Source organism: Xylaria bambusicola, assembly GCF_022495145.1.
Source record: "Xylaria bambusicola strain CBS 139988 unplaced genomic scaffold F5B22scaffold_72, whole genome shotgun sequence".
Lineage (NCBI taxonomy): Eukaryota > Fungi > Ascomycota > Sordariomycetes > Xylariales > Xylariaceae > Xylaria > Xylaria bambusicola.
Genome location: NW_025953625.1, coordinates 180,737 through 196,930, shown reverse-complemented (window position 1 = coordinate 196,930; position 16,194 = coordinate 180,737). Strand labels below are relative to the sequence as shown.

Below are 16,194 nucleotides of genomic sequence, written 5' to 3'. Positions count from 1 at the left end.
CTTAGACACGGGGTAGAGGTGTTGACAAGGCATTGCAATTAGAATATTACTAATTAATGATTAGCACTTGCATGTGTTCGAAGCTTGTAGGCACTAGATACTGCTTTAATTGTCTAGGACTGATGAGCTAAGCTATCTATCTCGTCTCGTTTCCATTCGCCGTTATGTAGACTGGTTGCAATCTTGATAAAAATCGTCACTGCCATGTTGAAGACCATAGCTGTAGACCATAGCTATATGGTCTATGAATGAATAGCTATACATCTGCCGATACTACGTTTTGTAACAACGCTTCCTAGCACAAATTTTGCCTCCCCTTTAGGTGGTGTGCCACTTGACACCTCAGCAACAGCACCATTTAGAGTTCAAGCGATGGAAAGTATGAAAGCCTCTAGACCTGGAGCTACAAACCTGTCCTGCGATCTGAACAAAGAAAGCTTCCGATGGTGGGATCTCCTAAGAATCATCGTCACACCATCATATATATGTCATCATAGACGAAGCCAGTGGCGGCTATGGCTACAGTATACCGCTAGAACCGTGGCATGACTTACCCCAGAGATACAGTTTAGCTAGTAATGGTGCCAAGTAAAGCTGGCGACGAGACTTGTTTCTGCTAGTAATCAAATTGCATAATTGTTGCTGTTTACACCAGATGTCTGAAAGCTCTATCTCTTTGGTCGATTGAATCGCGTACCGACGATGTTCTCCGGCCGGCTGCAAGTAGGAAGACACCTGCTTTCTCCCATGGATTTATTTTTATGGCCTGAATTTCCAGTCGAACACGAACATCGTGCTTTCATCTCTCCTTAGCCAGAGAGGGCACACCGTGCAGGTGCTAGTTCACCTCTACGTTTGGACTATAGTCCCGGCCACAAACATGTCCGGCGAAAGCATATCGGAGGCCGCCAGAGAACGTGAAACCTTCAGGTTGGTCAACCTCGATAGCTCTTTTCTTGTGTGCATTGTGTATAGTATCATAAATATAAGCTGACATTGATGTTCCTGCAGACATGACCCAAGCTTGTTCTCAGATATCAGGTCCACATGTTTACTCGAGCCAACTGCTACCTTGGAGCTTTCTACGAGAGCAGACCCAATTCTGACAGCTCTCGCGCAGCTGGGTGTTTGCCGCACAAAAGCATCACGGGCTTTTATATCTCTCTTCGACCGGGCACATCAATATGTCATCGCAGAAAGCACCAAGAGTTCGTCTTTACGCACTGATCCTAGCACTCTAGGCGGACAAGAACCATTATGGCTTTGGGGAACAGCTATACCTCGGAGCAATGGTATTTGTTCGAAATTTCTAAACACGGTAAAATCTGACGAAAATGACAAAGAGATCGCCGAACTGCCGGTGAGCATCATACGTGATATTCGTCAACATCCAGAAGTATCACAGGAAACTTGTATCTTATGGGACTCCCCAGTGCGCGGGTATGTGGCAGTACCCATTCGAAGCCGAAATGGTATAGACTTTGGGGAGTTTAGTGTTGTAACAGAACAGCCCATACAAGACTGTGACTGGGGCGAGGAACAGTTCAGACTGCTTCGGGAGATATCTCTATCCATATTGGACCACTTGCTATCGAAAGCTTCGCAAACTGAGAGGAGGAGGGCCGAAAAGAAGACTCAGGGCATTGGGACCTTCGTTGAGCAGAGGCTGGCCTCAATGAATTCGCAGCAGGGTTCATCATATGATAAAGATCACGAGAATCCCTTCACAAGAGACATGATAAACCCCAAGAGTATAGGAGCTCCCAACAACAACGGAAACGGAAGCTCGAAATATACGCCATCACCCCCGAAGCTAGGCCCAATTCCCGAAGGCCCTAGGAGGTCGCCTCGCTCAACAGGGAGAAATTCTCCTTCAAAGGAGGAGGAGGACCCTTTAACGACGGTTTTCACTAGGGCATCAAATACAATTCGAGAGAGTATCGAAGCGGATGGTGTGATCTTCCTCGATGCTAGCGCAGGGTTATTTAGCCCGTTTGGATCTCAATATACAGGAAGTGATGCATCACAATTCAACACGTCTGATGAGGAGTCCTGGGACAGTGACAACACGGCGTCGAGCAGTATGAATCAAGATACTCATATAATAGCCTCTTCGCCGCTGCAGTATCCCAGAGTTGACAAAGAAACGCATCAGTCGACGAATAAGAGATTGCCCTTCAAGGCCTTATCGGCCCTCTTGAGGCGCTACCCTTCAGGCGCCGTCATGGATTTTGACGAAAATGGTCAACTTCAGCCTAGCTCTGGAGACAGCAAGCCTCAGTGTCCTACAGTTGCTACTGGAAGCGCTCCTAAGCTGACGAAGAGACGCACATCTTCATTTATCGGCAATTTAGGGAATGAGGTATCAAAGGCTTTCCCTGGAGCTCAAAGCGTGGCATTCGTTCCTGTTTGGGATCAAGTCCGCAAAAGGTGGCGCGCCGGATGCTTTGCGTATACCTTTGACAGGACGCGTTTCTTCAGGGCTCAAGATTTAAGCTATCTTTTTGCAGTCTCTACTCTTGCAATAGCGGAGATCTCCAGTCTTGAAACGAACCTGGCCCACCAAGCTCAGTCGGATGTCCTGGGTTCACTATCACATGAGTTACGATCACCTCTCCACGGCATAATCCTCGGTGTCGAGTTCTTGTCGGATACGTCATTGAGTGTCTTTCAAGGTAATTTGCTACACATCCTCGAGACGTGTGGGCGAACACTCTCAGATACAATTGATCACTTGCTGTACTACGCCAAAGTCAACAACTTTATCCCACCAGGTAAAACGCATGACTCGAGGGCTCGAGGACTTCGAAAGGAGATGAATTACAGCTTGCAGGCTGGAATGAGATCAATAACTACACCTGTACGACTTGATGTTTTGGTGGAAGATGTCACCGAGAGCATATTCGCCGGATTCAATTTTCAGCGCCTGTCTATTGGACAATTTGAACGAGGCCGCCAAAAGTCTCAAGCGGACGTTTATGCCATGCGGCGGGATGACAGTTTCCAAGCCACAGAGGACCTCAAAGATTGGATAGAGGATGGTGGCGATGTCGCTAATCTTGCAACTAAATTCCGTAAAATCGATCTCGCCATTGATGTCAATTGCTCTCATTACTACCATGCAATATCTGGTGCTATACGGAGGATAGTGATGAACTTATTTGGGAACGCATTGAAGTTCACCAGCTCGGGGAGCATTCGAGTTGAATTATCGCAAGAGATTGTCCCCACCAAGAAAGCCCGTAATACAAGTGTGCGCTGGGTTAAGATAGCCGTCACCGACACAGGTAAAGGCATTTGCGAAGACTTTCTTGCAAACTCTCTCTTCAAGGAATTTCATCAAGAGAATAACATTAGTCCGGGGCTTGGTCTCGGCCTGTGTGTCGTGAAAAAAATAGTCTCATCTCTGAGAGGGAAGGTGAGCATAGCCAGCAAGGTCGGCGTGGGGACCACGGCTACAGTGCTGCTCCCATTACAACCCATTGCCGAGCCTGAGTCAGACGAGTATACGAAACAGAAGAGACAGCTCAAAGGACTTCGAGTATGTTTTGTCGGATTCGACGCACCATTAGGTCTGCCGGGCCAGAAGGACCAGCCCAGTGACTACCAATCCATATGGGACATCTGTCGAAAACACTTGGCCATGGAAATCGTGCTGCCGAGCCAAGCTGTGTATATAGCACCCGATATCGTGCTCTGCGAAGAGACATCATTGTATGATTCATTCGTTGAAAGAGATGCCTTGAGCAAGACACCACTCGTTGTCGTTTGTGGCAACGCTCTCGCTGCGTACCGCTTGTCTGTTGATCCTAGGTTTCGCGACTCGTCAACTATCACAGAGTTTATTTCTCAACCGTTAGTCAACCCCCCTTCCACAAGAAGTGCTTATAAGCTAAATCACGAGTTTTAGAACCGGGCCTAGAAAGCTCGCCAAGATTCTCCTGGCAGCATTACAGCGATGGGTAGAGAGACAAGATCAGCCCGAGCCGCCCGATAGCAACATGGCATCTCTCAGCCTGCGCCGAGTTTCTACCAGAAGTCATGAAGAATGCAACATGCCAATGTACCACAAAGAAACCTTCAATATCCTCAATTTGACGGGACCAGGACCATTCGAGGCCCCAGCAGCAGACCGGAGCGCACGTCCCCCCAGGTCTCCTTCACTGTCGCCACGTTCCAGTCTCAAGCCGGAGCCAGAGCCCTACGCCGAGTCGGCGGCGCTGGAACGGTACGAGCCGCAGAAGTTCCTCCTCGTAGAAGACAACGCGATCAACATGCGGATCCTGTGCGCGTACATGAAGAAGCTCGGGCGCAGCTACGTCACGGCGCAGGATGGCCAGTATGCTGTCGAAAAGTACGTCGCGAAGCCGGGCCACTTCAACTGTCTGCTCATGGACATCAACATGCCGCGTCTCGACGGGCTCCAGGCGACTCGGCAGATCCGCGAATTCGAGGCCGCGAACCATCTCCCGCCGTCCACCGTCATCGCCCTATCTGGCCTGGCCTCGGCGACTGTACAGCAAGAAGCGCTGGAAAGCGGCGTTGACCTCTTCCTGACGAAACCGGTCAAGCTGCAGGACATAAGCCAGATCCTGAAGTCGATGGGTCTTATGTGAGATTTGTAATTTGAAATTCTCAGCAAATAATAGCTAAATAGGGCTATTGTATTGCATGTATGCATCATATGCGAGCGCCAGGTCCGTGCATTTTGGTTCGGAAAAAGAGTATAGGAAAATTATTTATGTCACATAGGACATAACTGCCATGAATCGAGGAGAGATTGGCATGACAAAATTCTCGTCTAAGTGGCTCTTCTGACGTGCTGTTGCACAGATGACCTAAACTGGCCATATTTCATGCTCAGGAATATTCATTCTCAGGGTTGGGAATTAGAATACTATACTACGGACTAAGCTTACCCCTATTCCAGGGTCTTCAATGCTAGCCCAATACAAAAAAGCAAGGATTCAGCAAAAGTGTTATTACGTACTAGTTCTATACGGACTAATTGAGGTCGAAATGACTGCTACATAATCACTAGTTATAACCATTAAATAATTAAGCAATAATAAAGGTATAATCCTAATAGTATTTTCCTAACCCAGTTCATTCTCGTTTGTCGATCGAGACTTAGCACTATACTTTTGAACCTATCTGCATTGGTGATGAGAATTTTTTCTTTGATTTGAACGTGTTTTTATGAAATATATACAACTAACATCCTATATACCGGAGGCCTTGTTACCCATAATCTCTAGGCAGACCCTCCAACAGCGTAAAAAGCTAACAAAAAAAAGACAACCTCTATGGTGCGTAAAGTACCAGATATTAATGTTCAGCCCAGTCAGCCTCAACGCCGTCCGCGACACATATGCTTGCATGCGTCGAGTGAATCAAACCCACCTCCCTAGCCACTCTACTTCTAGTTATTGTGTATATACCTATGCAATCGCTGCACAAACACACACATATCTCCTACTATATATAAACAGAGCAAAGCCCGTGTTCAGCTTTATCTCATCCTTTCTTCCACCACGACTTTTTCTTCTTCTCCGTGTATCCTTCTTCTTGTACGTTGTGTCGGCCGACAATGGTCAAGAACACCTGATCGAGCGTCGTTGGCGTGCACGTGTAATGTTCGATACCGAGCGCCTCCTTCTGCTCCTCAAGCATAATGACGAGGCGACCCACTGCGCTCCCGCTGGTGCTATCGCGGCCTGTGATCGAGTTGGCCGGCACTGAGAAGCGCATTTGTCCGTGGTATGTCTTGGCTTCTACCTCGGCGCCAGGGAGAGCCTCCAGCACCCACTCGCGCATGTGTTCCATCTCCTCGTCCGTCGAATGTGGCGCGGACTTGCTGACGAGGTGGACGTGAATGGTATCGCCGAATCGCTCTCGCAGGTTATCGATTGTGCCAAGGGCGAGCATGCGTTTAGCGAGGATACCAGCACGGCTTGCGAGAGCGTCTGCTTCCTCCATGCTGTGGGTGGTGAGTAGGATGGATCGGCCAGGCACGATGGAACCTAGGGTTTTCCACATGATTCGCTTGGCGGCGGCGTCTAGGCCCGAAGACGGCTCATCTAGTAACACCACGCTTGGGTTGCCCATCAAAGCAATGCCGAGGGAGAGCTTTCTCTTGTTACCACCGGATAGAGCGTGTGCCATCCGTGTCGCAAAAGCCTCGAGGCCGACGGCACGAATAACTGATTGTACGTTATGCTCGATATCTGGTATACCCCGTATGCGAGCGTAGAATCTTAAATGTTCAAGAACTGTCATCGAATCGATAGCGTCGAATTGAGGACAGACACCTAGGTGAGAACGAGCCGAAGCACGATGGCGAACAACGGAAGCGTCCTCAACGAAAATATCGCCTCCATTGGGGCTGGGTTGGAGATCACCTCTGATTAAAGAAATTGTTGTTGATTTACCAGCTCCGTTAGGGCCAAGCACTGCAGAATTGAACGTCAGCTTTGTTCTCCTTTGAAAAGACGTTTTGGTGATATATAAGTGTTAGGCAAAACTATACTCACAGGCAAAGACTTCGCCATGCTGGACGCCGAACGTGACATTATCGACCGCCGTAAATTTGCCGAATGACTTGGTTAAATGCAACACACGCAGCCCATCCGTATCTTGAGAGCTGCTAGTGGCACGGGCAAGCTCGTTCGCAACTTCTTCATCTGAAGCGTCAGGATCGCCGTTATTTGCTTTAGCGCTCCTTTGGAATATTCGAGCGAGCACTGTACGGCCAGCACCGCTGTCGTACCAAAGTAGGATGCCGAACAATACGATAGATTGAATAATCAGGTATAGAATAGGTCCTCCGTAGGCCAGGATTGATCCAGGATTGCTGCGGAGGTCTTGACCGTCGCAAGCCGTAGAGAACAAATTGAGGGCCACGAACAGCATACGGACGATGCTTCCGATGGGGAAAAATACCGAGACGACGAAGTGAACAATTAATAAAGAGGAATCAATCGTGTTGATAGGCGCGTATGTCTGCACCACGAGATAAGCAATAAGGTAGATCAGGAACCCCACAGCTTGTCCGGCGGCGGAGAATGCATAAGTCGACAGTTGGTTACTGCAGAATAGCGAAATCACGTATGAGAGCAAGATTGACGCGAGGCCGTAGAGGAAGAGGATCAAGAAGAAATATTCGACGTGATACCAGACATCTGATACCGACGCGAATATGGCGGTGACAATGGCTGATGAAACGAGGACGATGACAAAGTCGAAGGTCGTATGTGCAACCCAAAGCGGGAGCGAGCGCACACCATTAGAGTACTGAAGCCCACGAACATTACGCCGACGCTCCACGTTTGGATAGAGGCCAAAGAAGGCGGGATAAGCAGCCAACGCAAGGGAGAGATATGTTAGAAGTTGAAGGGAATTGCCAGTACCAGGGATAAAAGGAGTACTGAATGCGGCGAATGTGGTCGCGATGCTCGTATTCGATAGCATGATGTTCAGAGCATTCTGTCCAAACAGAGCAGTAGACGCGCTGAGGAAATCCGCCGTGTAAGCGACTGTTGGCGGAGAATTCTTGTCCCCGAGCCACCAACCAGCTGGTGTGACGTTCATGCGGTTTTCCACGATGAAATCGTTGAACTCCGAGAAGGTGTCGACAAGATGAAGCCCCTGGGTAAAACTAGATGTTGCGCCTTGCATATTCCCAGTTGATCCACTGCTCATGCTAGGGTAGACAGATGCGAAAAGGCTGAGTGCAGCGGGTGTGAATGCCGAAGAAGGACCTGCGCCTAGGAACAAACTGTCAAGGAGTTCGGTGTAGTCGGCGTTATCACCGGCAGACTGGTCATTAGTAGGACGGCAGCCGCCTGGGGCTTGGTTCTTGACGAAAAGAGAGGTTAGAGCGGCGGCGATAATAGGGATAAGCAAAGCGGCAACATAGGGAAACCAATTGCTTTTGAAAACGGTACATCGTTTTTGAAGTAGTACCACGGTCTGCCTGAAGAAGCCAATCGGTTGGCCTGAGAGCAGTTCAAGCGCGTCTTTCTCAGGTTCACCGCCAATAGCGCTCACTTTTGCTGTGCTTATTTGTTTTTCATCAGTTGAATCCGAGTCAGGAGTCTTCACACTCTCGCTTCTGACTTCTTCAGCAACCTGGAGGAACACATCCTCGATGGTTGGGCTGGAGAACTTGTAGTCGGAAATACCTGCAGCTTCCAATGTGCGGATAACTTGTGCGGCGAGGTGTGAAGTAGGCGCTAGGTAACTAATTACATCAAATGACACGACCCGTTTGACTCCTTCGACCTCTGGCGACTCTTTGATATCTCTAGCATTGAAGACATGAATACGATAGCCCGCGCCTAGACGGTCTTTGAGCTCAACGGATGAGCCCTGAGCTCGGAGCGTGCCCTTGGAAAGAATCGCGATGTGATCTGCAAGCAAGTCTGCCTCGTCAAGGAAATGTGTGGTTAGAATGATTGTTCGTTTGCCGCGTTCTGCAAGTAGAATATCCCAGATTTTTCGTCGGGATAGAGGGTCGATACCAGACGAAACCTCGTCAACACAGCATACAGCACTGCCGCCCGTTAACATCATACCAAGTTGTAGCTTCCGTTTCTGTCCTCCCGAAAGAGTTTTGGACATTGCCTTTATTTTTGGTGCAAGATCCACAGCAGTAACGAGATCTCGAATCTCATCCCTCGAGGCGACGTTATTCGGGGATTTCAGCCGGTTAAAGATATGAATATGCTCCTCCACAGTCAGCTCGTCCCATAGAACGTTCTTCTGGGGCGCAATGCCTAATCCTCCAGTGCCATCAATCGTAATGTTGCCGCTCGTTAACTTGCTAATGCCAGCAATAGAATCGAGGGTTGTACTTTTCCCACTTCCATTGGCGCCGAGTAGTGCAAGAATCTGACCTCTCCTAGCGGTCATTGTAAGGCCGTTCACTGCTATAACTGGATCCCTAGGCTTCGAAATAAAGGAGAAAAGGCGGCGCAGACCGCTGGGCTTATAGATCTTGGTAAAGCCATCGAGGCGAACGGCATCTTCCGGGGCTGTGTCTGTAGTTTGATCACGCATGATAGTACGCCCGTGAGTAGTGGTCCCATGAAAAGCTCGCTCTAGATAGGCACCAAGGGCGGGATATGCGAATATTTGGATGATCAAGAAAACCCAAAATACAATGCCGGGTAGATCCCATGGATTGTCCGGAGGCGTTCGCGTAAGGTCCGCGGGGAGCGCTTTGCGTTCCCATCGTGCAATATAAGTCAGGTACCAAACAAAATTGCATGGAGCAAAGAGCAGACTGAGCACCGCAACGGTGGCAGTATTCGGGGAAGTCAGAGTCTGCGCGAGAATAGCCAGGAGAATATATACAATTGTCGTAACGACGCCAGAGAGTTGTGCCTTTTTGAAAAAGGCGGCGCCGAGAATTGAGAGTGAGGTGAAAGCAAGGCCAGCGAGTATGAAATATATAAGCACAATGGCGACGTTAGTGTGTGCCCAAACCCCTCGCGCAATTATGATAGAGCCAATTACCCACGCAGGCAGGTATACGATCGTAAAAGAGATATGGTGGGACAGTAATCTGGCGAGTTGGGCTTGCCAAAGGTATTTGGTAGGCATCATAGCGTCAAGAAGCTGTGACATGCCGATTTCTCGCTCGGTAGCCATGTGGCCCGTCATGTGGTAACATACACCAATGATGACGAGGACGAAGGCGACAGCCAGAAAGTTGGTTAAGGAGCTCTGGTATCGTCGTCGGATTTCTTGCTGACGTTCCTTGTCGGTCAGAGTGGTAAAGGGGTACTCATCCACAGTTCCGGGGAGGGGGCGAGAGCCTCTATCGTTCGATGCGCCGAGGTTAGCGATAGCGGAGTCGACAGCTCTTTGGAGAGGAAGCGTGTAGACTTCAGAATCGTTGTCATCTTGGTCCGTGTAGATTTTGGAGCCCAGGGCGCCATCAGCGCGAAGCGTGTAATTCCAGATGCCACCATTGCCCTCGTTAGGCGAAGAGTTGAAGACTACGGCGCCGTAGCAAGTTGAGCTCCCACGCAATGTGCTTCGACACTCTGTAGCAAGTTCACTAACTTGCGATAATCTGACGGCATCTTTACCCACACTGGTGACCTGGTCCACCAGAGTATCTATTATCTGATCGATATCGCCACCAGTAAATCCACTGTTAACGAAGCCAACTTTGTTGCGACCATCAGAGGAGGCTATTCGAAGCGCATCTGGCAGTGATCGCACGGGGTTCGGGTCACCAAGGCCATATTGAGATGGCGAGACAAATAGATATCGGGCGAAAGTCAAAAAGGCGGCGAGGATGATGGGAAGGATAAATGCTCGAATGACAGTCGCTAGAGAATGGCGGACAACGATAATCTTGAGATTTTTGGCCGTCAAGGTCCATGTCTGACGGAGGAAGGCCATCTTCGGGCGCGCGAAAGTTGCGAGTGTCGCACTTGGGCGCTCCGAAGGCTAGGTCTCGAAGAGATCCGGCCGATCCGGGATATCCGGGTCCTTCGCGGGGCAATCTCGTGGTGATGGTTATTTACAATGCCATGAGTAGCCACTACAGTTGGATATTCTAGAATTGGCAAACCTCAGGAGGTAAGGACAGAAAGGAAACAGAAAGGCGAATATGTGAATACCTAGGAACGAAGGGAACGAAGGGAATGAATGACCAAACACAAACAAGAATAGACGAGGTACATGTAAGTAATGAACAAATGAATTACGGACCAGTTTGTAAGTACGTTAGTAGTACACAGGCGTAGTAGGTATTTGAGTAGAATATGTGGGGGTTAGTTAAGTATTCAATATGTCTCTCGCCTCTCGCATTCGTTTACAACCAAATCTCTACAGTAGTGCAAGAAAAGCCCACTCTCGTCCGGTAAGATCTATGGTTCCTGTAAGATCTATCTAGGGTCTATTCAGGGCGTGCCATACAGTATATACTTACTATGTAGTACTGCCTACCTTCACTAGGACTCGACAAATGGAGGATTCTGTACCTAGTGGTATTGCAGGCTGTCTGTTCACCTCCACGTAACGTCGAGTATGGTGTACGGTACGAAGTACGCGTAGGTTGGCTCGGTTGGTAAGGCTCGTCGGAGATTCACAGGGCCGACTGACCCCTGCTGCTGAGGCTGTGAACCCTGCTAGTACACGTGTGGTATGATCCATCAACAACGGCGGACCACTCGCTGCAGTTCTTGGAACTTTGGGGGGCTCTTGGATTTCTCGGCTCTCGGATTCTGTCCATGTTCCCCTCGTACACTAGACCGTACTAGAAACCGTACAGGACAGTACGCGTGCCTACATTGATGAGGACATCGCAGTTGGGCGATGGTTTGCATAAATGCTGCAGTATGAGTGGAGATAGGGCTAACATGCCTAGTATGCTTTACTTCGTAGTAGACTGGTTGCACGGCTAATTGGTCAACCTACATACTTACCTGCCTACCTAAGTAGGTCTGCTAGGCGAACGACTTAAAGTCGATGTTACACATAGTGGTAGGTACTCCATATGTGTCAATATATATAGCAGTAATCCGTACGCACGTTATCACTTGGCAGTGCTGGTGTACTTGCTTGGCCAGGCTCGAAACGGTTGCCTAGATCAAGGGGTCGTATCGTTGGGACCTAAGCGAGGATATACCTGCATACTTGCATACAAATCTGGATACCACCTGTAAGTAATGTAAGGGCTGAACGTCTCGGGTAACCCCAACCGCTAGGTATTTTAGCCTAGTTTACTTGGTCTAAGCGATACCGAGATGGACGCAAACCCGGCATGGTCTGTGTCATTCAAGCAAGAATCCCCCAGCATACTCATCGTCAATCTCAAAGCCACCACCAGCAGCCTCGTCATCGTCACTATGGCCTGAGTGGTTATGCCCAACGTCTTCCATTTCTTCATTGTCCGTGTCCAAGCCCGCCCATAGGCGCTGTCGTATTCGTAGGTTCATGAGGAACAGCCTCCACATCCTGAGCACTTCGCGACGCTTTCTCTCCCTCTCCATTTCAACCTCTTGGTCTTTAATTCCCTCTATGACGGCTTTCATAGCCTCTTCGCATTCTGCAGCTACTACTACCCCACGGAGAACTGCTGTCCCCTTCCTTCCATGGAATTGGAATCCGGTGAGTGCTGGCGCGTAATCGATGCCCAACGTAAATGCTGCCCGAGTCCCGAATTCATCAGCGATGTAGACACCACCTTCTGGTATCATGCTCGGCACGTAGAGATCCAAATTACCGTATCGATTCTTCGGCACCTTGCCATTAATGACTGGGGGTGCTTTATAGACTTCTGTTTGATCTATCATATAGATTGGCGTGCCATTTGTCTCACCCTCCCCTAATTCTTGTTGTACCTCATCACTGAAGATATCTTCGTGCATTTTGGACGGCTTCGTCAAGAATTTCACTGGTATTTCGTCTGGCCGCACTTCTCTACCGAGTCGATACCACTTTTCTCTGCTTCGGGCAGTCCTCACATCTCTGCGCCTGTACACCTTCTCCAGGGGTGCCTTACTGCCTGCCCCAACAGTCCCTGATGGGGTGGCATTTGGTATCAATACTTCGTGACGTCTTAAATGTCGTTCTAGGGCGTATATAGGATGGTCTTTAAAATCGGCAATGTTGCTTGGCATCGGCTCCCGGCCCTCTATCGCGGCTAACTCGTTTGCTTCGATTTGGTCCAAGTCGCTCCTGTAGCCTCGTGAGTATGCCCGAAGTGCCTTACGCCACCACCTTTCGCCGTTGCTTAGGACACCTTCGACACGCATTCTCCTTGTTTTCGCATTGTATGCCTTTACGTAGCGCCGAGTGATATCTGTGGCTGTGCCATCCTCCTCGAATCCGACAACGTACGCCATGCTGTTCTCCCTATCGGACGCTGGAGGTTCAAGTTTTTGGGGTTTCCAGTAAGACCCCGTGACTAACGGGTCTGTCGGCTGCCATTTCTGATGCCCCTCATCCAAAATCTCAACCCAGTAAACTGGATAGGGAGATTCTCGGATCTTTTTAGGGGTCGCTACTACTTGGCGAGAGGGTCCAGGTGAAATTTCAGGCATCCTAAAGGCTGCCGCGTTTGGATGCCCTAACCGTCTGCGAGGAGGGAGAGCAGAAGAGTCTGTGGGTGACTCAATAGGTTCGCTAGGCTTGAAGAGTTGACCATATTTTTCCTCTAGCGTTAACTTCTGTTTCTTTTTGTGACTGACTCCCATATATGGCCCTGCTGAGTTGAAGGAGAGCGGCTGTAGGGAGCAAACAAGTCTTGCTTCAACACCTGCAGCACGTAGCAGCGCGCAGTATAGCTGAGTGCCTACATCCCGGGAGCCGCTGAGAGATTTCGCTGCTTCCCGGAAATCAGACCTCTCTAAAGGCGATTCTGAGTCCGAGGGTAAATTGAACTGTGCATTCCGGTTAGTTTTTGTATCGGAGTAGGGTTAATAGCAGACAATACATTTTGGAGATGTTCTTCTGTCTCTGCCCAAAGCGCTCTTCGCATGCCACGCTCTGTAATTTGATATTTGGTTTTAAACATATTATTCACTACATTAAGGCCTTCTTTAAGGGAATTCGCTCGTCCAAACTGGTTCAGGCGACTGGGAGGATTCAGTTGCGCGACCATCTTCTGTGTCAACAATGGTCTCAAACTATCCTGTACTTGGGAATCGTTGCACCATCTATTCCTCCGGGCTACGTGTGCCAGTAAACAGAGGAGGTGCGTTTTATGTATTTCAATCCGACGGTCTTTCTCTCCTTTGTTAATGGGTTTTCGTCTATTGATATTCTTCGAGGGTGTAGATTTGGTTCGAGCCGACAGATCAAGCTCAAGATCTTGTGTCTCCTGGACAGCGCCAACTTCAGGTTGAATAGTAAAGAAATCAACATCTTCAAAAATTATTTCCTCGTCTGCCTCTTCATCGTCATCGTCCGAGTCGCGGTAGACCGTCTGGATAGTCGCAGCAGGAAGCGCCATGTCTTCGAATTCTAAGTCATCTTCACTCTCATCCTCGGGTTCGGGTTTGTTTCGGTCAACGAGGTCCACGCGACTATGTCTTTCGGACGGAGATTTGCTGTGTTGGGCTATCTGATTTCGAGGCTGACCAGGGCGTTTCCTCTTTATTGACGGTTCCTCCGTGGTCAGGGCTGGTCGGACCTCGGCTTCAGCAAGCATGTCGCGGTATATATCAGGGACATCGCTCTGTCTCGCGCTTGAGCGAGTCGACCTGGTCGCCCTTGATGGCCGTTGTGAGGCGGGCGTTTTCGCATTAGTTGGCCGGTCGTCAGCGGCCTTGCGTTTCCGCCCAGCCATCCTAAATAAGTAATGCGATGATGCAGTCGCTAAATGAGTAGATGAGTGTTAAGAGGAACGGCATTGCGGGCGGCAATCAGCACGCGCAGCCATTTCTCGTCCAAAAAAGCATGATGTACATTAACGCGAAAGGATATCTCTAGGTAAGTTGAATACTGGGCAATGAGTCAACCTTGGATTGCTACCGCTACCTAGTCTAAGTAGGTAGATCAGTAGTGAGGGGTTACGTCACGCCGCGCACCGATCTCACTGAAGATCCACCGCTGAGGCGCGTTAATGGGTGATCCGTCTCTCGAAAACACGTGACTCTTCAACATAGGGATTACATGAGTATGAGAAGCAATTGTCATGTATCATTTCCTTCAACAGTCACGATTGCGCATCATTTCTCGGGCTCAAGGATGTGCAATACGTAAAATTTCCAGTCTTGTATCGATGAACAACAAATGTACGAGTATATGGTCTAAAACTCTAAAAGACATTCTGATATATTAACTCTGATTCCATCGTCTCTAAATATGCGTCAAAGTGTGCATGATTAGAGAGTATCAAAATCTGTGTCCTTCATTTCCCTGTCCATTCTTCTGAGACATGAAGGAACATATATACATATTATACAAGTAGCTCCGAACTATTTAGACTTCCACGATACCCTCGAAGAATGCTATAAGGCAAGCCAAACTACTATCTCAAGAAATTACCCGCCCAAAATTCATGAAATTTCTTTCCCAATTTACTATTTCCCTATCATTTTCTCATGTGAGTAACCCAAGTCCCATCATATACTCATAAATCATAAGATATTCGGCCTAGCGCCCCGGCGCAGACCTTGAGAAACGTAGGAATACTCCAAGTTTTCCAGACATTGTTATTATTGTCGAGATCCCAAATCCTAGCTCGCTGAAGTCTGCAATAGCAATACTGCACGTGCCAGGCATTCAAGCGGTGGTTTTATGACGCTTCCGCTGGGCAGTGCTCGATTTGGCAGATGAAGCAGAAGTCGGCGTTGGTGGACCGTAGTGAGTTGATGGGCTGTACTGGGTAGATTGGGTGTATTGGGTCAATGGGGTGGATAGACTTTGTGAGGGAGAAGAGGAAGAATAAGACGGAGAAAAATAAGAAGAGGAAGTAGAAGGGGAAGAAGTAGACACGGCAGGTCGTTTGTTTGTTTGGATTCCCGTCCCACCCGCCTCTGCCATTTCCCGTGCTTCCTCAACAAATCTATCCCAGCATTCAGTACACATGCCCTCGTTCCACTTGACTATCTTTTTGTCCTGTTCACCCCGGGGGCCTAAACAAGTTCTGAAAAGCTCGGGGCAGGTCTGCGGGCCTAGAAATCCCCAACACGAGCAGCTTTGCCACCGCTGATAGAGCTCTTGGCACATGGTTCAAAGATCGGTACAAAGTGCGGCCAGTTAGGCTCCCAATACTGTTGTATAGAGAAAGTTAGGCATACGGCGCTCTACTACACCGCATTTATTTCAGACTGACCGAATCCGACTTCTCTGCTGCCGCCGGTCGTGTCGAGTGATCGCTGTGTGACAGCCGTGGCTGTTTCTTTGTATGATTCCCACGGATGAGGGTCGGGAAACCAGAGCAATCCTTGAATGATATCGAAGTTGAATGTTGCTCCAGCCTGGAACGATAACAGTCGGGATGCTCAAAACAGACCTATAACGCGATAACCTTGTGGCTGTCTAGTAACAGCAATGGCGACGCAGACGATTCTTCCTCGTCAATGCCGGGGCATTGGGTTATTTAGGCAGTATTTAGATGGAATGTCTGAACGTAGCTAAGATGCCACAGTACCACGGGCACGAACAGCGAGGGACCAGCACGCGGCTCGACCCCGACTTTTCCCCTTGTGCCTTTACTTGACAACA

The 16,194-nt window shown here is 49.1% G+C and overlaps 3 protein-coding genes across 3 annotated transcripts; 1 reads left to right on the top strand and 2 right to left on the bottom strand.

The window, feature by feature from the left end:
* Positions 1 to 715: 715 nt before the first annotated feature.
* Positions 716 to 4,648, top strand: F5B22DRAFT_523468 (uncharacterized protein). Its single transcript, XM_047972645.1, has 3 exons — positions 716 to 930; positions 1,012 to 3,855; positions 3,911 to 4,648. The coding sequence occupies exons 1-3, from the start codon at positions 881 to 883 to the stop codon at positions 4,614 to 4,616; spliced, it is 3,600 nt and encodes a 1,199-aa protein (XP_047825763.1). The 5' UTR covers positions 716 to 880; the 3' UTR covers positions 4,617 to 4,648.
* A 705-nt stretch (positions 4,649 to 5,353) lies between these two features.
* F5B22DRAFT_523459 (uncharacterized protein) lies at positions 5,354 to 10,657 on the bottom strand. Its single transcript, XM_047972644.1, has 2 exons — positions 6,534 to 10,657; positions 5,354 to 6,452 (listed from the first exon to the last, which is right to left on the bottom strand). The coding sequence occupies exons 1-2, from the start codon at positions 10,414 to 10,416 to the stop codon at positions 5,518 to 5,520; spliced, it is 4,818 nt and encodes a 1,605-aa protein (XP_047825762.1). The 5' UTR covers positions 10,417 to 10,657; the 3' UTR covers positions 5,354 to 5,517.
* Positions 10,658 to 11,792: 1,135 nt separating this feature from the next.
* F5B22DRAFT_651680 (Rad4-domain-containing protein) lies at positions 11,793 to 14,311 on the bottom strand (the record flags this gene model as incomplete). The annotated part of the gene is made up of 2 exons (XM_047979506.1): positions 11,793 to 13,403; positions 13,457 to 14,311. 2 exons carry the CDS (start codon positions 14,309 to 14,311, stop codon positions 11,793 to 11,795), a joined length of 2,466 nt encoding a protein of 821 aa, XP_047825761.1.
* Between the last annotated feature and the right edge of the window lie 1,883 nt (positions 14,312 to 16,194).

Excerpts from the sequence above, each read along its gene's own strand:
- F5B22DRAFT_523459 (XM_047972644.1), bottom strand. The coding sequence starts at position 10,416 with ATGGCCTTCCTCCGTCAGACATGGACCTTGACGGCCAAAAATCTCAAG. Across the intron at positions 6,453-6,533 it reads GCATGGCGAAGTCTTTGCCT|TGCTTGGCCCTAACGGAGCT; the intron begins GTGAGTATAGTT and ends TCAATTCTGCAG.
- F5B22DRAFT_523468 (XM_047972645.1), top strand. The coding sequence starts at position 881 with ATGTCCGGCGAAAGCATATCGGAGGCCGCCAGAGAACGTGAAACCTTC. Across the intron at positions 931-1,011 it reads AGAGAACGTGAAACCTTCAG|ACATGACCCAAGCTTGTTCT; the intron begins GTTGGTCAACCT and ends ATGTTCCTGCAG. Across the intron at positions 3,856-3,910 it reads ACAGAGTTTATTTCTCAACC|AACCGGGCCTAGAAAGCTCG; the intron begins GTTAGTCAACCC and ends CACGAGTTTTAG.